Source organism: Coffea eugenioides, chromosome 2 (assembly GCF_003713205.1).
Source record: "Coffea eugenioides isolate CCC68of chromosome 2, Ceug_1.0, whole genome shotgun sequence".
NCBI lineage: Eukaryota > Viridiplantae > Streptophyta > Magnoliopsida > Gentianales > Rubiaceae > Coffea > Coffea eugenioides.
The window spans coordinates 867,409-891,343 of NC_040036.1; the positions used below are offsets into that span (position 1 = coordinate 867,409).

General features: G+C 37.4%; 3 protein-coding genes across 4 annotated transcripts; 1 reads left to right on the forward strand and 2 right to left on the reverse strand.

Annotated features, from left to right (window-relative positions):
• Nucleotides 1-3,832: 3,832 nt before the first annotated feature.
• LOC113761623 (rhodanese-like domain-containing protein 14, chloroplastic) lies at nt 3,833-6,194 on the reverse strand. Of its 2 annotated transcripts, none has more exons than XM_027304693.1 (6): nt 5,792-6,194; nt 5,599-5,645; nt 5,050-5,142; nt 4,547-4,685; nt 4,353-4,455; nt 3,833-4,110 (listed from the first exon to the last, which is right to left on the reverse strand). In XM_027304693.1, exons 1-6 carry the CDS (start codon nt 6,024-6,026, stop codon nt 4,032-4,034), a joined length of 696 nt encoding a protein of 231 aa, XP_027160494.1. In that variant the 5' UTR covers nt 6,027-6,194; the 3' UTR covers nt 3,833-4,031. The 2 variants fall into 2 exon arrangements, with proteins under 2 accessions (XP_027160494.1, XP_027160493.1); XM_027304692.1 differs by having other exon boundaries at nt 3,865-4,152; nt 5,792-6,184.
• Nucleotides 6,195-10,920: 4,726 nt separating this feature from the next.
• Nucleotides 10,921-15,608, forward strand: LOC113762800 (molybdate-anion transporter). The gene is made up of 8 exons (XM_027306397.1): nt 10,921-11,385; nt 11,960-12,104; nt 12,190-12,358; nt 12,972-13,242; nt 14,025-14,290; nt 14,367-14,582; nt 14,830-14,932; nt 15,094-15,608. Exons 1-8 carry the CDS (start codon nt 11,235-11,237, stop codon nt 15,156-15,158), a joined length of 1,386 nt encoding a protein of 461 aa, XP_027162198.1. The 5' UTR covers nt 10,921-11,234; the 3' UTR covers nt 15,159-15,608.
• Nucleotides 15,609-16,647: 1,039 nt separating this feature from the next.
• Nucleotides 16,648-19,020, reverse strand: LOC113761793 (F-box/WD repeat-containing protein pof10-like). Its single transcript, XM_027304930.1, has 3 exons — nt 18,816-19,020; nt 17,645-17,804; nt 16,648-17,171 (listed from the first exon to the last, which is right to left on the reverse strand). The coding sequence occupies exons 1-3, from the start codon at nt 18,961-18,963 to the stop codon at nt 16,931-16,933; spliced, it is 549 nt and encodes a 182-aa protein (XP_027160731.1). The 5' UTR covers nt 18,964-19,020; the 3' UTR covers nt 16,648-16,930.
• Nucleotides 19,021-23,935: the final 4,915 nt, after the last annotated feature.

Consider the following 23,935-nt stretch of genomic DNA (forward strand, 5'->3'; position numbering starts at 1 on the left):
TTATTATTTGTTTGCTGGGATCTTCTTCCCAAGAACAACATAGCAGAAAATTTTCCTTTCGTCCATGTCAGGTGTCTAACGATCTAATGATGTACTAGCAGTTACCCAAACAAAGTGCGGGGACGGTCCTAGTCAGAAAATAAATGTTAGCGACAAAAGGAGGTTTTGGTTTCAACGCCTTTAGAAGAAGGAAGGAGGGGGCTGGCAATGGCCTGTTGAAATTGGGATGCCCTCTGAAAATGGTCATTGACTTTGGACGTCCGTTGGTTGCATTTTATGTCTGATTTTGACTTTTTTGCAAAATGGCGCCGAGATTGCCTACCGTTTTCATATCATATCAATTAATCAATCAATAAAGGCATAAAAAGGGAAAGGATGACTTTTTTTTTTTTTTTTTTTGGGGGCTACCTAGTAGATAACACGACGCCTCACAAGATTCAAAGGTTGCCCTTATTATTCCTTTCTACTGGATTGGTATGGTTTGGTTTGGTTACGCTATATCTCCAAAGCGAGTGGTGGGTTCGTGAATAATACATGACGCAGCGTATATGTGCTGTCGAAAGAAGATGGATATGTCCATTCCATATGTGATATCGAATCATATCACTACTGCTTCGATAGGGTTTGGATGTGGAATGTTGCTAAATTGGTCTAGAAAATGAAAATTTAGTAGTAGAAGTAGTAGTATCAAAGCTAATCCATTCGCATATGACGACATGGAATTCATTTCGCAGCGTTGAGAATGAGAATGGCATTCAAATTGGGAATCAGGCGATCGTCATAGCTGAATGTGAATGTTCTCCGTGTATGGACTAAGTATAGTATATCCTTCTTTCTTTCTTTCTTTCTTATGATGGAGAGATGACAATAATACGCGGATTTACAATTGGTCTCCAACAACTCTCCTTAGTATACTATCCAGGTCCTTATATTCTTCTCTTAATCTAGTAGCCATGACATGCCCCCTTTGGATAATTACTCTACTTTTTTGCAAAATCTTTTTGTGGCCATTTTCACAAAATTAGTTCTGACTTGACATAAAAAGAGGTGCTTGATTTAATTCTCTGCAAATATATTTTGTGATCTAATGGCAGGTATAATGAACACTAATGCAAAATTTTACTCGTGTCACAAAGTACGAAAGTCCGCATGAGAGCATTGCAGGAATGAACGCATGCATATTCAGGAAATTTTCATCTACGAGGATTGGATTGTCGTCTAATCAGTTACTTTCGCTAATCTTAAAATTTGGTGGTACTAGTGTACAGAGTGAATCGATCAATTTGGATTGTCATCTAATCGGGGACGGTGAGGTCGTTCCTCTGCCGCTACAGCTCCGTCGTCATCGCAAGCTCTCTTGGTAATTTTAGGGCTTACACCTGCTCTGCCGCCTCCTCCTTCTTTTCACATAGCGCCAAACGAGTGGGTACTCAACAGTGGCAGCTTTCATTGCGACGAAGCTCCCGGCTGCTTTATGATTCGCCTCTTCAACAGCTTCTCCAATGCCCAAATCATCCGTACCCGCGATTCCCAGGCACTTTTGAAAATAATTTTGTTATGACTGCCCGGACCTTTTTCCCCCCCTTTTCTTGCTGTTAAAGTGACTAATTAGGAAAAAACAACCTATTCATTTGAGGTTCTGGAAGGGCTTGTTGCTGTACTTGATGTTGGAGGATTCTATGACCCCAAGCATTATAGACCGTTACGACCGTCACCAGGAAGGTTTTAACGAGGTTTTGGCTATGGACACTCCACTGAACTTAGCAGTGCCGGCCTCGTCTGCAAGGTAGCTTTTACTTGCCCATAAATCTCTCGGTGCTCTGTATTTTTTTTTTTCCATAGCCCTGGATCCGGTGCCTGTCTTTTAGTAGCAGCAGCAGTAGCGGGTTTAGTCTAGCAGCAGAGTTGTTGGTGCGTGAAATTTACAGTTATTCAGATTACTTTGTTAGATAAATAAGTTTATCAATCTGCGGTTATCCTTTTCTGTTCCTGATTTTTTACTTCCAGCATTATGGGAGGGAGATAGTTGCCAAGGAGGTTCAGCTAGATGAGGGACATCCAGATGTACACCTGTTATTTTTGACAGTTTATGACTTCATGGAGGTAACAATCCAACCGTGTATTGTAAGCCTTGTCCTGAATGGTTCATGGACTTAGTACTGTTTTACCTGTCCAATAATATTTTTCACTGAGCAAATGAAACCTTTGAATCCTATCTTCTTTCTGGTTTTCCCTGTCCTTTTCCCAGGGAGTTGCTTCTTTAGTTTTATTATTGCTTTAGATTAGACAAGGGAAGCTAGCTGATAGACTGGAATGGCAGTATTGAAAGGTATTGCTCTTGCTTCTTGACATGGCCCGTGTATGTTCTGTCATTAGGCAGATGCTTATCAACTTGCACCAAATTTTTTGCTTTAATTGGCTGTAGATGCTACTGACAATGGAATAAATCAATGCAATACAGGCCAGCCTCCTAGGTTTGTGAACAACACAAGCTTGTGCTCCAGCGTTGGAAGATTGAATCTGGATTGGACTCATTTTGATCAATCACCCTAGCATGAAAATAATGCCTTTCAACAAGCAATGGAGCTAGCGGGGAAGGAATTTTTGGAGGAGACTTCCCCTTGAACTCTCACTATTCTGAGTTGGGCTTGTCTTCCACTCGACAATATTTTTGAAGTTAGTACGAGGCTGATTGGAAACTTTTGTTTTCCTATCATCCTGCACAACTTCAGACCTTCAACTCATAGCTTAAGCATGACAAGATTGTTAAAGGAACAAATTTTTTTTTTTAACTTTTCATATCGGAGTGCTCATTTCTATGCAAAATCATGGTTGCAAGTTCGATCCGTAGTTATGGAATGTCTAGCAGAAAGAGAGAGCTGTAGATCCAACTGGGGAAGTCATTGTGCAAAATAGATCTTTTCCTGTAAGTGGAAACTGGTTGTCTCAATCATGTCCTTTTTTTTTTTTTTTTTTTGTCAGCAACGATATATTTTTTTGTCTCAATCATGTCCTTGATGACCTTATTTAGCTTTTTGATTCTGTCATCCTTCACCTCTTTCAATTGTTTGCCTATTGGTCTGTGATCATACCTTTCCTTCTTTAACAATCAATAAACCCAATGGTCATGACAACCCATAATGACAGTTATTAGCATTTCAGCAGTGGAAGCTTCACATTTTTGACCTGGAGAGGGAACTGAAGATTGATCCTTCAATTATGTATGTTATTTATGAGGTACCATCATGTTCATCACCCTACATTATTCTTTTTGAAAAGCATGTTAATAGGTTTATTCTCTTGCAGTCCACTCATTGTCGATGATCTTTTATATCAGCATGTGCATGGAAGGAAAACAAGTTCAATGTCGTCTATTAATGAAAGATATTCTCTTGATAAATATTCTTGCATTACTTGCTTTTCTTGCCTCAAAGAAGCAATAGGAATAGCGACCTCATCAAGGTCAAGTAATTTATGCTTGGCTAAGTGCAATGTTTTCATTTTGTTAGGTCAAAATGTGTGCAACAGATAGCTGGTGAATCATCTTTTCTTGGAAAAGAATATCATTAGTTGCAAAAAATTTCACAGTTTTATTGTTCTGTAGGATGATAGGAGTGAGAACTGGCATATTCAGGAAATGGCAGTCTCACCTGAAAATTTTGAAAGCCGGAAACCCCGACCATCTCTCTGGAGGGGTCTCAATGATGGAGAGCTTTGCGAAGCTACTCATATCCCTGGTTGTACTTCTGTGCATTCATTGGAGGAAATGAAACTTATGAATGTGTTCTTGCTATGGCAAGGGCTTCTTTGATGGCTTAAGCAACAAACAAGGTAATGAAGAACTTTATTTGAATAAGATGCATGTGCAGTTCGAATATGCTGACTCAAGTACCATTGTTTTATCATCCTCAAATCCTTAATTTCTTGAAACTCATTTCTGTACAACTATCATCGCAGGTAAAGAAACACACATTATTAGATACTATTATGTCAAGGTTAAAATTGAGTCCATTGGGAACAAAATTTGTGGCTCAACCTGAATCTTCAGAAGCTGCAGGCAATCCTTCTTTAAACCAGGTATTTAGTCCTCCTTCCAAGTGGTAGACATTGCTGTAACCATTGAGAACTAGCAAGTAAGCTGCTATCAGTGACCTACATAAAGTAACAAAAGCAGGTAATGAATCTTCTCCCTTGTACAGTGTGCAGACAGTGTAATGAACTTTTTAACACTTTGCATTATGTAGCACTGTCTTCACACACGTTAATTTATATATATATATATATATATTTTCCACTAGTTATATTTGGCACATCACTATGACTCTGGATTTTTGAACATAGAAATGTAATACCTTGATTGTTGCCCTTCCGGAAGACTTTGTGATGGCTTCATTGTACCACCAGATGAGCAAGCTACTATTATCTTCGCTTTCTTATCTATTTTCGATTCCACACCTGCTCACAAGTATTAAAAAATTAGTTCTCAATTTACATCAGAGCTTTTTCCATAAGCCTTAAGTTGATTGATTTATGCTAAGAGCCATACTTTGCATAAAGTCTGGATTTTCTTCTGTTCCTTGGAAGATGCCGAAAAATGCAAATGCTGCCCTCCGGGCAATGTCCCATGGTGTCCACTCCTTTATGAGCCTATAAATTTGAACATTAATAGCTCCTGGCGGATGAGCCTATGCCAGGAAATGATCATTTAGTAAAGCTTTTACAAAACAGGCATGGACATTTGAAATTATAGTTGGTTTGCCTAACCATGGGCAAGGCAGATGATCTATATGCTACACTAGTGTGAGAGAAGATCTTGCATAATTTGGTCAGTGCATCAGTTTTAGCAAAAATGATCCATGTGTCTTAGGTCTGAAGTATCCTGTCTTGAAAAGTGTTTTTAATACTTAAAAGTACTTATCGATCTATTGGTACTTGCATTTTGCGTGTCTTGGTGTGCACATTAAAAATTTGGGTTGCTGCTGATGACTTCTTTCTGACTTCAAATCAATAGTCATAATTCTGTTTCTATGGCAGAAGAAGGACATTTACCTCTTTAAACTCTGCTTCTGGACGTACATCAAGAATCACAAAGTTATTTTCTTTCTGAAGTCGCAAAGCTTCTTTCACCTCGACACTCCTTACCTACATAATCTGGCATGGTTAGGCCTTGTATGAAGTAATTTGTAATTTTATCACAATTTGCCATACATAAGCTAAGTTTTCATTTTGAATTAATAAAAAAAAAATGATCTGGATCCATAGAAACCTCACTTCTGCTTCACTTGTGGTTATTATCTTCTGGATGACCAAAAGGTTTCTACGGTTAAATAGATGGACATGGCATTGGAAGTAACTATTAAACAGCCACTGCTATGTTAAAAAAGTTTTGATGAATGTTAAAACTTGTGTGATATCTGAAGCATCCAAAACTCCGTATGCACTTGCGAAAAAATGTGGTTCTAAAATTTATGATGGAGACAACCTGTAAACTGAGAGACTATGCACCCTATATGAAGTAATTGCATTCTTTAGCCGTGTCCACAATGTGCATGCCTGCTTGTGTCAGTATGGTTTGTCGTATAGTGAATCAGATATTACCTTCTTCTCAAGTAGATACTTCCTCTTAATCGACCAGTCCTCTTCAGCTGATCCCTCCAAAAGGAAAGAAATCACTGAGATTATGCTTAAATGTTGCGATTTTGTGATTATATATCATGGGTGCATTTCTGAGGTCTTCTATAGTTTGCAATTACAAAATGATACGAGTCATAGGAGCAATAATAGCAGGTACCTGGTGATTTGGCGGGTTTGGTTGCGGCGCTTCGAACAGTGAATCTAGCAGCTGTTGAGCCTGAGTTTGTCCTGCTTGAGTTTTGAATAATGGCTTTAGGGGTCAAGCAACAGGAGCTGGGTTCATTAGCAGAGTTCGGGCAATAATTGTAGTTAAAAGCTGGGATCCTGGAATGAAAATTGCGATGTAAAGAGCAAGTTGAATGTGGATTGACTGAAGTGGTGAGGGAAGCCATGTGTCTAAAAGAAGAAATGCGCTTTTATATCAGGCGTGAATCAAGATTGAATTCAAATCAAATTCAAAGAGAAATGCGAGCTAAGCTTTCTTTCTCTTCCTGGGGTTCTTCCTCTGCGTTTGATTTCCTTTCTCTGAGAAATGTGCTTTTGTGTTGTGGAAGTTAGTGGGCCAGGGATCTTGTGGATATTTCGGAGTGTCAAAATCTGGAGTCGTGGCTGTGGTGCGCTGGTTCTCTGCCATTATGGACTTCTTTCGTCTCCCCTTATCCTATCAGCTTTATTACGTACGGTTTCCTAACTCTCTTTCTCCACATATTTTTCTTATGGTTTTATTTTCCTTAATTATGTGGTTAGCTTAACCCGCTCCACCGCCTCAACCAAAAAGCATATACCTATTGGCTTAATTATGTGGTTATGAAACTCAAGTCCCACAAACCAAAACTTAACTGTGGTAGAACTCTTGAGTCTTGCTCATTCCCCTTCCCACCCAGGGTTTCCCTTTAAAAAAAAAAAAAAAAACCATTATTGGTCTCATCCTCTTCCTGCCATGGTATATTAGTGAAAAGGCAACATGTATAACTTGATTTTCTATTATGTTTCGTTGAGGGCTTTAAGTAAGAAAAGTCCTGCAGACTCTCTCTAGTCCTTGTGAAATTATATTTACTTCCCCATTGAAGTTAATGGGCAGTACACATCGTATAATTAATTACTCATATGTTGTATTACAATGTGGTCCCCTTGTTATTTTTGATCTAAAAATATTTGTATAATATTTTTGTGGTGTTTCTCGTGTTGTTAAACCTTTCAAAACCAATACAAATGGGTTATTCATAAGATGTGCCTTTCTCACTAATGAGAGATAAGGCATCAAAATAAAGATCTTTATAGGCTAATATACATTAAAAGGAACAAGTCAAATTCCCAAAAATAATAATAGCAAATACTCGTATTACCAATACAAATAGTGAACTAGATGGTATTGGCACCATTCTTTAAGTCTAAGGATTTATGGCGAGCACTGAGAAATTTTTTTTTTTTTAATGGGGTCCATCTTCCCATCATCAAGTACTCAAATATTAGCATTACATGCCTCGATAATCCAATCTTCTGGGATGCATGCATATTTCGGTAGTTAATACTTCCTCACTCCCATTTTATATGTTATGGTCAACCTTGTAAATAGTTTTAAAAAAAAATGAAGTTTAACTGAGACAAGTAAGCTACTAAAAAAATGTCTTTTCATTATTGCCCTTCAATTAAACTCTAAATTTTTGTAAGTTGAGGTTAAAATTTTAAAAATGGCACAGCTACCTAAAACAAAGATAGTAGTAGTTTATAGCATGATTTATTCAGAGAATATGATTTAAATGCTTTACCTTGAGAGTTGTATCAAGGATATAATGGAAAAGTTGAATTTCATTTATTTCTATTTTAAATCATGACAAGTATTTAGGGACAAATCAAAATACATACCATGACATAAAGAGTAAGAGTATTTTGGGAGTATTAATTGTTTGTTTGGATTGCTTCATATTTCCCCAATTTTATTTGCTTACATCATCTTTACAATTTCCAATACACCTTTTTATCTTCCCAATATCTTTTTATCTCACATACATCACATCACAAAAAGTGCTACAGTAAAAATATCCCAAATAATCCCAAATAACTTACAATCCAAACAATGACCTAGGACTTTGTCATGTTAATTATGAAAGAGATACTCTCTGTAAAGAGATCAATTTAGTGTCGTGGGCTTATGCTTGGACAACGTAATTTATTTTCTTCTCCTCATGCTTGCGGCTGTTAGAAGAAGAGGTTGCTTTCGCTTATTTAGGTGGATTTGGATTCTGAAGTCCTCAAGGAACGTTCTGATTTTATTCCTTTCCCACAAAAATGGAAAAAAAAAAAATTAAAATCTTCAATATGGGCTCCTGTGCCATCATCAGATGTAATTGATCAGGCACCGCATACTTCAGCCTGGTTTTGTTCTGCAGGGACAACTTTTTTTATTTTTTCTGCAGAAATAACTTAATACTCCATCTGTCCCATTTTGATAGTCCTGTTTTCCTTTTTCGTTTGTCCCAAATTATAGTCTACTTTCCAATTGAAGAATGTACCTGCCTGTTTGGAACCTCAGGTATTTTGCAAGTTTGTATGATACTCTAGTTTTTTAACAACTTTTGCTACAAGAATTCTAAAAAACTTATCAAAATTTTTAACCTACACACTTCATCTAATACACAAAAAATTTCCCTTCGACTTTTCTTCTTTTTCCTCCCTCATCCAACTCACCATGTCCTCCGTCGCCAGCCACCACTTCCACCTCCGCTCCCGGCGCCGGTCACCTATTCCAGCACTGCCTTCCTCTTTTTTTCTCTCTCTCCCTCTCCCTTACCCCCTCTCCTCCTCTCCTCCCCTCCCCTCTTCCCTTCTCTCTCCCCCTCCCGCTTGCGACCAGATCGCAAAAGTGGAGGGGAAGGGGGGTTGCGATCTAGTCGCGGAGGGGGAGGGGAGGAGAGGGGGAGAGAAAAAGCTATATAAAAAAAAAAATTCCATGGCTTCCATTACTCTGGCGTCGGAGTGCGAGAGGGAGAGGGAGAGGGAGAAGAGGGGAAGAGAAAGGGAAAAAAAAAATTTTCCATGGCTGCTGGGCGACCAGATCGTAACTAGGGGGAGGGGGAGGAGAGTGGGGAGAGAAAAAGCAAAAGAAAAAATTCATGGCTGCAAGTTCTCATGGCTGTTGAGGGCGACGGGGATGGGGGAGAAGAGGGGTAGAGAAAAAGAAAAAAAAGAAATTTCCCATGGCTGCTGGTTTTTGCTAGTCAGAGACAAAGGTGTCGGGGGAGAGGGAAGGGAGAAGAAGAAGAGAGGAAAGAAAAGAAAAAAGAAAGAAAAAGAAAGAAAGAAAGAAAGTTTTCATCCTAAAAATTTTTCTTACAACTTCTACGGTAATCTATAGTAAATTTTTAGACAAACACCCAAAAAACTTACCTTCCAAACGGGGCGTAGTTTTCTTTTAATTTCTCTAAAATACCCTTATTCAATGTAGGTTGTTATTGGTATAAATTATCTTATTTAATATAGATTGTTAACCTATCCCATTTAATACATTTAGATTTTCCAAAACATATTGATGTATGAAAAGCCAACTTTGCTATTCTTTCAAGTCCAAATGTGAAATAATGTAAAATGAGGATTGATTCTTTCTTGGTCATCAATTCAAGTTCTTATAAACCATCAATTCAAGTTTCCATGAATAATTAATATAAAATTATACTTTACTTAATGTAAGGGTATTTTAGAAAAATAGCAACCTAAATTTATTGTTCCAACAAAATTAACTACTTTTTCTTAAACTGTGTGAAAAAAATCTAGGATTATCAAAATGGGAGGGAGGGAGTACATTTGAAGATTCTGCTTCCTTTTTTTTCCTCTTTATTTTTGTAAAGGAAAATGCTACATATTTTCTTGTCTGATTCATATATTTCGGTCTGAGTCCAAAATAATAGAGGAAAATGAATAAAACGGCCGGTGTTGGATGATTATTTGGACGTAATTATGTACCAAACATTTTCAGTAATAGAATGTTATGAATGCTTGCAAAACATGTGACTTATGCAACTTACAAAAAAAAAAAATTTTGTTTCCGTTTCCGAAAGGATGACACGTCATCAAATCAATCACTGCCCTAATTTTGATTGAAGAATAAGTGAAAATGAAGGTAAGATCACTTCATTTATTTATTGGTTGAAAATACGTACAACCCCATGTGACTTGCAATCTAAGAAAGTGATGGTAGGGAAGCAATCAGACAAGGATAGAAGAGCAAATAAGGAAAGCAATCAGATAAGGATTCCATTTGGATTGCTTTTTTATACAATTTTTTATAGGAGGATGACAATTTAAAATATAAAAGATAAAAAATGTGTTTAGAAAAATAATTTTTTTTAAAGAAAAATGACAGTCCAAACAAGTACACATCTGGTACTATTACAAATATCTAATTATTCCAAAAATAAAGAGATCATGACCGGTGTCAATCTCATTGTTACTCTTACCCTGTGCCCCAATAAAGCTAAGGCCGTGTTTAGATTGTAATTTTTTAAAAAAAATATTTATATTTTTCGTGAATATATTTTTAATTATTTTTTATTTTACACACATCATATTGCAACAATATATTTTTTTTACAAGAATTTGAAAAGTTAGCAGTTCAAACTAATTCTAAGGCTTTTAATCAGTCTCAAAAAAAAGATTAGAGGAACAAGGGAAAAAAAAAAAAAAAGGAATCTGTGCTAGGAGCCTTGAACTCCGGAGACCTTGCTCGATCAATTTCTCACATTCCTGCCACCAAATCTAGAAAAGCCCAAAACCGTTTGGGTAAGGGACCGTAGATTTTGAGATGCCTAAGGTAAGTAGGAACACAAATCAAGCAAACAAAAAATTAATTGCTTTTTTTTAAGTAAAAAATATTAAATTCAGAATCTTTTACTTAACAAATATTTCCCACTTAACAACTCAACTCAACCTTCCAACAAAGAAATTACTTGATTAGTCTCAATTCTTTTAATTGGGGAGCTGGACCTCGCCACAGAAAAAAAAAAAAAAAGAAAAAAAAAAACCAGCAACAACAATAACATCCAATGTGCCCGGTGCGCCACCCCAAAAGCCCAATCGGCAGTTGGAAGGGAAAGTACTGAGCTGACAATATATATACTCCTATAGTAACATAAAGCACCGACAGAATCACACCAATCCCCAGTAGCCGCGTGTCAGCTCGGTTGAATCTAACGGCTCAAAGAAATGAGAAGATGAATCTAAGGAGTTGTTTCCATGATTAGGCGCGTCCCTAGCTGGCGGGTATAAATAGTGAGCTTTCCCCCGGCTAGCTGCTGTGAAACCCCGGGTACCGGGTACGTAAAACAAATCCCACTACTTGAAAAGGAGTGGCTATTACTCTCTTTCATTTGTTGTTTTTTCGCAGTGGAGAGATAGTGTGTGTGAGGTTGCGGAGGAGGAGGAGCACCGGCGTCCGATTTCGATTCCCCAAATTAGATCGGCTCTTCTGTGTCTCGTGTGTTTTGCATTTTGTTTTTTATTTTTGACGGAAGAGAGATTAATTTTGTTTAGGACGACAAGGGGGACAGAGATCAATTGATTTTAGTAGAGTTGGAAGTAGTTTGAAAGAGATAATACACAATACAATGGAGTTGTTCTATTACATGGTGTTTGGGGCGCTGGGGGCGGTAGTGGCAGCTTTGGAGTTGAGTAAGGCCAACAAAGATCGGATCACAACTTCTCAGGCTTTCACTTCCTTCAAGAACAACTACCTTCTTGTTTACTCTCTCATGATGGGTACTTTCTCTATTACTTTCCTCTATTTTACTTCATTTCGTCTCTTCATTATTGTTCTGCCTCAGATCTACAAATTTTCGCAAATCAATTGCCACGCGTCCTTATTTGCCTATGTTTCAGTCTGATCTGTCTGTTATCATTGAGGAACCTCGGGTTTGTGGAATAAATAATTGGATCTTGGGGGGGGAGAGAGAGAGGAGGGGGGGGGGTGCTTCCAATGCTATCAATTCCTTAATCATGTTACTGCTTGTCATGCGCTCTCATTTTGAGGCTTCGGATCTGGATCTCGGGGATTTCATCTATTTGCGATTGCGTTCCTTTTGATTGATAAAGTGCAATTTGGACGGACGGAAGCAGGGCTGTCTTCATATATAGTATTTACACAAAAAATTGCTTATGCATTCACAACGTAACGTATTAAAACATTTCTTCAGATTCTAGATTATTGAAAGGTAAATAGCTGAAGCAAGTTATATATTTCTATATGTTAGCTGCTTTAGAACCCACGTGCATTCTTGTCTTGTATAATTCTGGGAGATTAGAGTGCTGACGATTAGCATTCTTGTGGTGACAGCTGGTGACTGGTTGCAAGGTCCATATGTCTATTACCTTTACAGCACCTATGGCTTCGGGAAGGGGGAAATTGGACAGCTTTTTATTGCTGGGTTTGGATCTTCCATGTTGTTTGGCACAATTGTCGGATCTCTGGCAGACAAACAGTGAGAAATCCCACCTAAAAATTACGCAGTCATAGCTTTTTATTTTCTGCCAATTCAACTCATTTGAGCTTTCAATAAATTTCAGGGGACGAAAGAGAGCATGCGTGACTTACTGCATTACTTACATACTCAGCTGCATCACCAAGCATTCCCCACAGTACAAAGTTTTGATGTTGGGACGTGTACTGGGTGGTATTGCTACCTCCCTACTTTGCTCAGGATTTGAGTCTTGGCTTGTTGCTGAACACTTCAAGGTGAGGGGAATTTGAATCACCTTTGATAAGTTAGAATTGTGAATGCATCCTATGCTAGAATCTCTCTGTCTTTACTGAATTTTGTTAGCTTGGGATGACTGTCCATCAACAAGGACAGGGGTGGATTGATCTGCAAGTACTTTCTCCTTACAAGTATTTCTTGTTTGGTCATTTTGCTCCATCAGTTTTGTTTCTGCATATCTGGTAGAAAACTTAACTACGTGGGGGTCCCTTGGTGTATTTCGGGATGATGAACTCATTTGCATGTTGGTCGAAGATAGTCTCCTAATTTATGCATCTCCATTTGCCTTGCTTCTAGACTTAGATACATGTGGAATTGAAAACTTGGTGTGTTCCTTCTATAAATTTATTTTTATCTTATAAATCCGGAATAAATGATTTATCTTCAGGATTTATAATCTGTTTCGTTTTTGGATTCGAAACACATCACTTTAGCATTTGCATCTTTTTGCATTTTTTCATTAAGCATGGTATCACCCCACCCCCCCCCAAAAAAAAAAAAACCACCCCTTTGAATAGTTTTAAAAGAATCAAAGTTAATAGCTTAGGTAGGGTGAAAGTGTTAATTCTAAGGGTTGATTTATCTTTGTAGAGGGGCTTTGATCAGCAATGGCTTTCATTAACTTTCTCAAAGGCTATATTTCTTGGAAATGGTCTTGTTGCTATTCTCTCTGGATTGTTTGGAAATCTGCTGGTTGATTCCTTAAGTCTTGGTCCTGTATCTCCCTTTGATGCCGCTTCATGCTTTCTGGCAATTGGAATGGCTATTATATTGTCAACATGGACTGAGAATTATGGTGATCCGTCGGAGAATAAGGACTTGCTAACTCAGTTCAAGAGCGCAGCTGTAGCAATTGCTTCTGGTAGATCTCCTAACCTGCTTATGCACTGAAAACCATTCCTAATGCTATCAACGGGGCGAATGACATAGTTGATGAATCATTGTTTTAGCCATTTACTCGAAATATATGTCTGTCTCGTGTGTTCTCATCTTTGGGCCCATTCTTATTTGCTGTATATGACTACATTCCAATTTCTTTTATGTTTTTGGTTACTTTTCTTTAGTTTACTAATTGATATCAAAGAATATTGGTTGCTAATTAAAACAGAAAATCCGGAAAAGGCAACTGTAGCAATCTTGAGTGCTTGTCCAAAAGAATCATTTTATGATAAGTTTTTGACATATAGATTCACATTTACTTTTATTTCAGTCCTTGTATATATATAACTATTGACAACAGGCACTAATTTCTTTTACTGAATGAAAAGGCTCTAATTTGAATTCTCTAGCAATAAAAATGAAGAATAGGAGAGATTCGAATCTACATGTGCTTTGAACCATGATTTTGGATGTGGTGTTCTTCTCCATCATGTGCAGCTTGTCATATTGAACTTTTTTAGCATGCAGTGATCTTGATGATAATTGACATCTAATGGCCCGTTGAACTCTTAATAAGGATGCAGTGACTTTTATAATAGTGAGTCACCTGTCAAAGTCTTAATTTATATTGGATGTGTTTTACTACTTTTGTAATGATGATATATTCTCAAGTGATGATTTATCAATTTTCTGCTTTCCTTTCTTTTTATCCTTCTTTTAGATTCCTTTATGTGGTCCTTAGTGCTATATTTTGTTGTGGTTCAGATGAGAGGATAGCATTATTGGGTGCAATTCAGTCCCTGTTTGAAGGTTCAATGTATACTTTTGTGTTTCTCTGGACTCCTGCTCTGAGTCCAAATGATGAAGAAATTCCCCATGGTTTTATTTTTTCAACTTTCATGTTGGCTTCAATGTTGGGAAGCTCATTTGCATCTCGACTTATGGCGCGTAACTCACCTAAAGTTGAGATTTATATGCAGATTGTCTTTGTGATCTCTTCTGCCTCTCTGCTGCTACCTATAATGACAAATGTATGTGCCAGCTCGCTTTCTCCACTCTTTACCTATCAATTATGGTTATTATCTAATTTTCCTAATTTTTTAACAGTTCTTGGTAGCCCCCTCGAAGGTAAAGGGTGGTGGTATCTCATTTTCTGGTTGTCTCCAAGTTCTTGGTTTCTGTACATTTGAAGCTTGTGTTGGAATTTTTTGGCCATCAATTATGAAGATGAGATCTCAATACATTCCTGAGGAGGCACGCAGCACTATAATGAACTTCTTCCGCATCCCCCTGAACATCTTTGTTTGCATTGTACTCTACAATGTAAGTTACTGATGCTTGGCAGAAAATAAAATTTTTTTTATTAGAATGCATAGCCCTTTGGTTTACACATTTCGCCAAAACATGGTAATTTCAATCCCACTCTAATGGGTAATGCTGCACCATTGCTTTGACACCATGAACTTCTGGGTATATGCAGGATCTTCTCATCTTTAGTTCTGTATGTTGAAAAACCCTTGTATCAATCATGTACTTTCCTCTATGCTAAGTGGATTTTTGCAATTTGAAGGTTGATGCATTCCCCATCACTGTTATGTTTGGCATGTGCTCGATCTTCCTGTTTGTGGCGTCCATCTTACAGAGACGGCTGGCAGCAATTGCGGACAAGCCAAGTAAGTAAATTTTGCTGCCTGTAGACATCACTCCTTGGTACAAGTTCATGTATTGAAAATTGTTGGAACAGAGTTGACACATCCACGTGTAGCAATTTAGTTAATGGTCTTGTATAATGTTACATTGCCACATGGTTACTCACCGGAATATTTGGTTGTAGAGGCAGAAGATTGGACGCCAATGAAAGAAAGAGACGCTGAAGCAGAGCCACTAAATGCTCCTTGATATTAACGAGTCTTCACAAACAAATGTTTTGTGAGGGTTCATCCCATGGCGGGCACACATTTGATTCATTAGTAGCCTATAAGAAATCTAAATTCACTCTTTCAGAAATGCCTAAGGAGAGCAGAAGCTGATGCCAAGAAGAAGTTTAATGCCGCTATAGCAATTTTTGGATGCAGATAGAACAAAGTTTTAACATTCATATACTCCTGAACTATTGCTGTGGAGATATCTTGGTGTTTATTTTTTTAATTTTCATGTTTTTGTCGATAAGCAGAAAGTGAAAAATGGTTGCCCCTTTCGTAAATTTGACCTCAGTTTAAGGTTATATTGAGGCCGTAGATTTGTATTTGATATTTTATAATGTTCTTTTTGATTAGCGACAATTTGTAAGAACAACATGCCATTAAGCATTCTTTGTAACAGCGGATTACACGTTTATTTTCCTCGGTAGCTGAGACGAGAGAAAAAAATTCCATGCAAGAATCAAGCACTTTTTAGTACATCATACACCTTTAAGAAGGTCATTAATATTAACACCAAAAATCAAGCACGCTCAAAAGAGTCATCGGATGGGCTCAGTTGGTCACAAGGGATTATAGGCAAGGTGTTTGAAATTCTTTGCCTATATTTTCCGGCCAAGATTTTTTGGTGCATTTGCGGAGGTAGTTTAGTTTTTTCCAAATTTTCAATAGCTTAGTTGGATCTATCCCTTCCCCCCACCCCCTGGCGGGCGGGAGTAATATAGGATTAGTTGTAAAAATGTTGTACAAAAAAAAGAGAGAGAGGAGAAAGAGCAAGAGACACTGCATACTCGAACATGGTGCTGAGTATGTCATCTGCCGTTCATTTGTAAGGTGGTAGCAACAAATGCTTCAGTAATTCAAAAGCCTGGAACAATGAAATAACCACTTGCGACTTTATGCTAAAGGTGATTCTACTTTTTACTGCCTGTGAAGGGTACGGCTAATACAAGCAATGCTTCACGTAGATATTACTGCTACAGTATCTTCAAGGAATCTTTTACGTTACTTCATACGTATAGCGCTGTTATGAAGAAAGGGATTGTAACTGGTCAGATTGCAAATTGAATCAAATGCAGGTTTGGAGGAGTTCTAACGGGTGTTAAGGAACCGATGTGAACATAAATTAATGTTTGGAGTTGTAGGAAACAAAAATCTCCAGCCATAAGTAATATTATTGCAAAAACCATTGCTGAAGCACTGTATAATGTTCAAGTGTAATTGCCCATGAAAGAATCAACAGAATACATTATATACAGTTGTGATTTGCAACAGTGCCGTTGAAAGAAGGTATAAAAACAGCAGTGGCCTAAAATAATACCTTGCTTTTTCGGTAGTTCCGCGAGGACAATAAGATACAATGCAACTGGCGTTCCATTGAAAACTGACCCATCAAAAGGATGCTTTCACAGATAAAATATGTGCAGTGTGTAAGCCTTAAAAAAAAAAAAAAAAAAAGGTTGGGATGGTTTTAGGCGCCGTAGCCATCCTAGGCCAGGGCAAGCTCTTGGAATCACAAGTTGTTTGCTAAATACTTACAAATTACCCACCAATGCAATACTCATATCCACAATGAAATTTGAAGACATGACCTTTATAGAGGAAGTAGTCCGTCCTAACCAACTGATCCAGTGTGCATTGTGCATTGGCAGCAAATTTCGTATTACAACTTGCGCTTATATTCTGTATTACAACTTGCGCTTATATTCTGTATTACAACATATGTTATACACAAACACAATTGAGAATTATTCACAGAACTCGACTCCTTTTTGCATGTACAGAAGCAGACTCCAAGTCCCCAATGAAGAATAGGATCTTATCTAAAATACCTGAAGATGGTTCCACCATGTTAGAAAATTCTTCTTCCCCAACAGTTGCAGGAGAATGAATGATTTCCCCAGTTTTTGGTCTTCTAGAGCCTAAATGCCGTTGAATCTCGCCTTGGTGGACAAGGTAATAATCATCTCCTTCTCTTATGATCTTTAGGCCCCTGAAAGTACTAAAGTCAGCTTAGTAAAACAGCAAAAAGGATATTTAATTACTTTGTCACAATAAAAAGCTTAAGGTCTTCAGCAAAACAGATTGCTAAATATATCAGGTCCTTAGTTATGAGCCTCAATTGAATCTTCTTTATCAAATTCTTGAGACCAAACACTTGCGTGCAGATAAATAGTGGTCTACAGGGGATTTTTTTTATTGCTATCACAAAAAATATCCAAGGGTTATTTTCCAATTTGGGAAAAAGAAAAGGACAATAGCTTCAAGGATAATGAATTTAATAAAGGTAAGACACAGAAGACGTTGCAAACAAACGCATGCATTTGCACTAGTGACAGGGCAGCATTAGCAGGCAAAGGGACCAAACGTTCTTCAACCGAGGTAAGGCCAGGGTTAATGTAATATACTTCCAACATTGCGTAATGTGTTGCTATTTGAATGAGTTGCTATTTGATTTCAACTTACAATCCAACACGATCACCTCGATCTTGCACTGCATACACATCTTTCCACAATTTTGAACCTTCAGGAGCAAAGAATGTGGCATGATCTACTCCCCATCTTTGCGTAAACAGGTTAGACCATAAAGTGTCGTCTGAGGCTAAGATTTTCCACTTCCTGCACACTTCAACAATAAGAAGGCATCTTTCTCCATCAAATTCAATACAAGGAAACAGAAGATGCATAATCCCAGCATGTAAATGGAAAAATCCAGTTACACTAAAGCAGACAATGGGCTTGCAAAGGTATTTTATGGCTATGAATGATATAAATCAAAATTCAAAGGTTGCCCTTCTCACAAAATCATTTTCTCTACCACTATGGTGTTTTTTCCTGTCTGCAAGGGGTGGGTGCATGATGAATACAAGATCTCGTATCCCCAGTTAAAATTTGAGAACTGGAAATTCGGGGGAGTTAGCAAATAGACATAACGAGCCAGTGCTTGGCAACAATCTAAAGGATCCTTACTCCTTAGAAGCTGATTCTGTCGAATCCTGATTGACTCTTGCCCATGTATATATAATGATGGAGCAATTTTGATCGCTTCTCAATTTCAAAACTAGTTGAGTAATAGTAAGAATGTTAGAGGCTCGAAACTGCAAAACAGTTATCTGTTGGTTCGGTTCCCCTCAACTCAAACAGTGATTTATTGCCAAAAAGCTGCAGCATTTCTTTGCTGAGATGCAGGAGAACAGCCAATCTTAGACAAATTCAACAATGGCAAATTAGACTTCAGAGAGGTAGAATTTTAAGTCCTGATTAAGCGGAAGTTGAACTATCCCAAAATAATCAAGATTCTCAACGCAGCCAATATAATAAGGAAATAAAGGACTGAACTCAGACATTAACATCGATCAGATGCTAAAATGAAGGAAAAAATTCAAAGACCAGCACTCGGTAATCACCGTTCGGAGAATGGATCCCTAATGTCACAAAACCTACAGGCACTCCGCGAATTATTAATTAATGGAGGATAGTACTGTCTTGGGTAGAATTTACAAAAGAAATCGAGATCGGATCTTAACTAAAAATTTAGCAATCCAGAGCAACATCAAGTACACTGAGAATTCAATCTGGGGGGAAAAAAAAGGTTTGGAGAAACCAGAAGAAATAAAAGGAGTCAGTCGATACTAACCCAATTGAGCAGTTGCAAGATTTTGATGATCTAACAAACTAAGAATCTTGAGACAGACATCGACAGGTAATCTCTCCATCGAGCGACAGAGAAACAAAAGTGGGAGACGAAGAAGACGGGATGAGATATGAAGATCACCCCATCCCATGTGCCGATGTGACGAATAATCTCTTTGTTTCTTCTACCAGCACTGCTTCAAATTCTAATTTACCCTTTTTTTGGGGTAATAAATAAATGACAAATATATATATATATATATATACACACACACTAGTAGTGCCCGTCTCAAATTTAAACGGCGAGTCGCACTAAATGGAGGAGCAAAACTTTATGAGGCACGTGTCTATCACGTGTTCAGTACTCTTACACCCAAGCCGTCTGTCTAATGCTGTCAGAGCTTGGAGGCATTCAACTACAATAAAATCTCCCGTTGTTTTGTTTGTCACAAAGATTTTTTTTTTTTTTTAAAAACAAAATGTAAAATTGGGCATGCTCCAACTGCAATAAAATTTTTTTATTACTTCGAAATGCGGACCACAATAATAAGCGTAACAACCAACGTATACCTTTTGTAATTATAAACCGGTAAGCCGGAGAGATTGATGTAGATTAATACGACTCGTTTTACTGCTACAGTACTACTACTGCCACCTGTATTCTCTGGCTTCACAGAAAGTTGTCCATTTGCAAAACTAAAAATGACTAACCAAATCTCTTCATTGCCTTTGTCTGATCCAGCAGAGCATGGATCCACCTGACAAATGCACAAATAGACTACATATTCACCGGATATCACTTCAGCACAGAAATAATTCTTTTGTCTGTTGTGGTAGAAATTTAATTTGAACCATAAGATGGACTTGTGTGCAATATAGCCGTTGGATCCTACTTAGAAGAAGTGGCACGATTTCAGATGTAGTGGTTGGATACCGGTTGTAGAAGTAAAAGCTTTCATTTGACCAACTAAAAAAATGATAAATTGTTTAAAGGGTAAAAAATGAATTTAACATATATAAAGACACATATAGGGCTGCCCAACCCGACACCATTTGTCTTATGAAGAATCTAATGCTTGCCGACAAACATACAAGAGTGTTGTGATAATGGTGCGGCGGGTGAGACAATCCAACACCATCTGCTTGAGTTCATCCAGCGAAAGAGGTTGCGGAGAAAACTATCCATCAGGCAAGCATAAGGGCGTGGACAGCAGCAGTAGTAGAGAGATGGAAATCCAAGAGGAAGCTGAAAATTATGAGGAGGTGGAGGATCTACTCAACTATTTTGAAAGATGCACATCTGAGATAAAGGAAAGTCAGAAACAACTTTTGGACGTTGTAATGGGTTTATCCAAGTCCCTGAATCATCTAGAGTCTGGGATAATGAAGGAGCTGAGAAGAATTAGTGTGGGCTACTGTGATGGATGTCATATGAAGGCCATTCAATGTAAAGCAGAGGATGCTGAGCGAAAAGTGAGCAGGAAATCAAAAATGGGATATGATTTCACTATGTTGAAAAAAAATAATCACATTCCTAGCACACCAGCACAATCCATGAAACAAATGATGGTTAAGAGTAGGGGAAGAAGAGAGAGTCGTATGGTTATCGGCGTTAAAAATGGTAACAATTTTGGTGACTTTATAGCCTCCCCAACTAAAGAGTACAACTCTCGGAAGACAAAGTGGAGCACTGTTGGTCTTCAGGAGAATGAACCCAGAAGAAAGATCTCAAAAAAATCACCTAAAATTGGTGAGCCAGATTCTGAGATGTCATCTAACTCGACAAACGAATACAAAGTCAAGAAGCAAACACCTAGCAGGGCACATGAAAGAAAACCCAAAGGACTAGCAGGAAGGGTATCAGTATATACCCAAAGAAGGAACGAAGCACGGAGAAGAGCAGAAGGAGCTTTAGAGGTGAGAAACTTGATATTGAATAATGTGAATTAAATTGCTCATCCTTTAACCTCTGTTTTTGTATAGCAAACTTGATATAGTAAAATGAGGCACTAATATGCAAAATTTAACCTTTGTTTTGAGTTTTCTAGACAATAAGGAGAGAGGGAGTTGATAATTGCAAAACTGCTAGTGCTGTGGTTCATGATTTTCTCATGAATATGACATTGCCGCTGGAGTAAGTGAAAGTGTTCCTAAAATTATATTTAGAAACACATTGCCCGTATGGTGTTGATAAGCAAACATAGATATCTGACTGAAAAAACACGTGCAGGCAAGCCGTCGTTACAATTAGAGGCCAGGTAGCTAACAGAGAGCATATTCTTTGTCTATTGCCTTGTATGGGTGTCGAAGCTGAGGTAAATCTCACATAATTAAGTATTTTTATCACAAAACATTAATTTTGAAAACTTAGTATACTGACATTGTGTTCTTGTAGATTGTTAACTGTTACTCTGCATTGCTCACGGCACGTGCAAGGAGAAATTCTGGGAATGCATCATATCGCGTGTGGTACATGCCGAGTTGGTCAGCGGTAAGTCTGTTAGGAACATAAATTGAGCTGAAGGATCATTTCCATAAGGTTCATTGCTTGGTAGGAGGAGTCAGCAACAGTCACTGATTTTGGATTTGGGCTAATATTTGCAATTGTTTGTTGAAGGAAATGGTGACAAAAAATGAGATGACACTGGATGAGCTGTATATCTATTACCTAACTGAGAACAAATTTGGTGGCTTGATTATGGAGTGTGAGAAGGTAAATAGTCTCATTAGTTATTAATGAATGGGATGTATTAAAAAATATGGGATTAGTAATTTCATTCGTTATTGATATCTGCAGATTTGTATACCACTGAATTGGGATGGAAAACACTGGTATTTGGCAGTCATTTACATGAAAGAGAATAAGGTTATGATATTCGACCCATTCCCTGATGAAGATTTCAATGAATTGCGGTTGATGAATGCAAAGGTGGTGGTAAGAAATGAAAACTCTTACATGATATATGTCATGAATGCATGATATTTGATGTGTGTAGAATGAAGAGTTTGAATTGCTTTGAAGCTACTGGTATTGTCATCTTTTGTAGTGTTCAAAAATTAGTGGTGCACTATATACGGGATATGGGGAAAATTTCAGATATGACTTCAACGACTTTGAATACTTGAGTCCCAGTTGGTGCCCAAGGCAAATCAACAAGTAATTTGTCTATGTTTATGTCTAGTAGAATAGCTTGAGACCTGATTTTTCAATATGTGAATTGTTATATAACCTTTTTTGGCTGCACACGAACAAAATAGGTGGGACTCTGCTATGTTCGTGATGAAATACATGGAAGTATGCGATGAAATGGAGGATGGGATCAAAATTGAGGTAGGTAGTTCACTCATTCATTAACTATGTCCAATTTTCATGTGTGTGCATTTGATTTTTGTTTATATGGGGTTTCTGGCTTTGCCTCAACTCAGATAATATCCAATCAAGCTAGGAGAAGCCGAGCAATTGAACTATTTGTGGATGCATCCAACGAAGCCAGACAAACCTGTGTTGATGAATTTGAAGGCCTTCAAGAGATATTCCAACCAGTGCATCCCAACTAGCTTCAAGAGAATTTTTGTGAAGTTCAATTGGTTGGGAGTCATCTCCTTCTTTGAATAGGACTGCTAGTGGGAGTTGAATTCATGAGATTACTGTGCCTCTGTAAGGTTGATGGTTTCCTGAGAGATATAATATTGTGGCATTGATGCTACTTCTTCTGTCTTTGCTGTATCATCTGTACTGAGCGATGATTTTCTAAGTTCTGTGTGTTTTGAGCTTTTCCTTTGTACCTATCACCAACCAAGTGGTGAATTTATTGTCAGCGTAGCAGTGGCATTAAAATTCTTGACCTGGTTTTGTATGTTTAGTTCTTTTGTCAATTGGTTGCGCTTTCTGCTTTTTGTGGAAGATGTTATACTGTCTATTTGATGAAGCAGAGTCAGTTTTTTGTTTTTTCAATATTGTAAACTTGAAGAGTGACGCTTGGTTTTTGCTTGAACATTTTCTTGAGGTTTTGAGAAATTTTTGGATACTCAGCACTTGATTTTGTCTTTATTGCCAGATATATGACATTTTTCAGCTTCTACCTGCCAAAGTTCAAGTAGGAGTTTTCTCTGCTACCATGCCACCTGAAGCCCTTGAAATCACTAGAAAGTTTATGAATAAGCCGGTCAGGATTTTGGTTAAGCGTGATGAATTAACTGTCGAGGGAATTAAACAGTTTTATGTGAATGTTGAAAAGGAAGAGTGGAAGCTTGAAACTTTATGTGATCTCTATGAGACTCTAGCCATCACCCAGAGTGTGATTTTCAGAGAAATTTCCAACTTTGTGATGAATTTTAAAAAAATTCTACAAAAGGGGTGATTTTGGGTTTAATTTCCGTCAGGGGGGTCTTCGCATTTGTGAAATGCGAGCTCAATGAGCTCGCATTTCACAAATGCGAGCTTACAATGCGAGCTCTTATCTTTTTTATTTTGGTATTTTTTGAGAGGTAGGGAATTATTTGCAGAAAGCTTCTAATTTTTGTTTTAAAAAATGTTGCAAATATTTAAAATTTTGCAAATAGCTCGCATTTGTTAAATTTGACCTGCAAAAATTGTATTTAACTTTTTTGTTAGATTTCGCATTTATAAGTATGACTTGTAGAAAATTAGATTCAAATTTAGATGTATTAGGGTTTTAAAAATATTATATAAGTGATAAAAATTTTATAAATTGTAAAAATAAAATCAAACTGCTTGGATAATTAAATGTTATATTTGCATAAGAAATAATACAATAATCATAATAATGATAATACAATAATATTGGTGTAATAAAACTGCCATTAATTTAAATATTTACTTATAATGCCCAAAGAGCCTAATTACCAATTTTTTCTTCTCGCGCTCAAATATAACATTAACCCGCATGCGAGCTAACCTTGAAATAGAAAAAACACAGAATCCCGCTTGCGGGTTTCAGGAGTATTCGGATATTCTCATATGCACCTATGCAAATCGAACCAACCGGATATCTTATCCGTATCCCATTTTTTTAAATAAAAATCTTATAAATTTGAAAAATAAAATCAAATTTAGATGTATTAGGGTTTTAAAAATATTATATAAGTGATAAAAATTTTATA

Coding starts and splice junctions, on each gene's coding strand:
- LOC113761793 (XM_027304930.1), bottom strand. CDS start 18,963: ATGGGATGGGGTGATCTTCATATCTCATCCCGTCTTCTTCGTCTCCCA. Junction 17,805..18,815: donor TCTTGCAACTGCTCAATTGG/GTTAGTATCGAC, acceptor TTATTGTTGAAG/TGTGCAGGAAGTGGAAAATC. Junction 17,172..17,644: donor CGAGGTGATCGTGTTGGATT/GTAAGTTGAAAT, acceptor TAGTACTTTCAG/GGGCCTAAAGATCATAAGAG.
- LOC113762800 (XM_027306397.1), top strand. CDS start 11,235: ATGGAGTTGTTCTATTACATGGTGTTTGGGGCGCTGGGGGCGGTAGTG. Junction 13,243..14,024: donor AGCTGTAGCAATTGCTTCTG/GTAGATCTCCTA, acceptor GTTGTGGTTCAG/ATGAGAGGATAGCATTATTG. Junction 14,583..14,829: donor TTTGCATTGTACTCTACAAT/GTAAGTTACTGA, acceptor TGCAATTTGAAG/GTTGATGCATTCCCCATCAC.
- LOC113761623 (XM_027304692.1), bottom strand. CDS start 6,026: ATGGCTTCCCTCACCACTTCAGTCAATCCACATTCAACTTGCTCTTTA. Junction 5,646..5,791: donor CAAACCCGCCAAATCACCAG/GTACCTGCTATT, acceptor TGGAGGGATCAG/CTGAAGAGGACTGGTCGATT. Junction 4,456..4,546: donor AAATCCAGACTTTATGCAAA/GTATGGCTCTTA, acceptor ACTTGTGAGCAG/GTGTGGAATCGAAAATAGAT.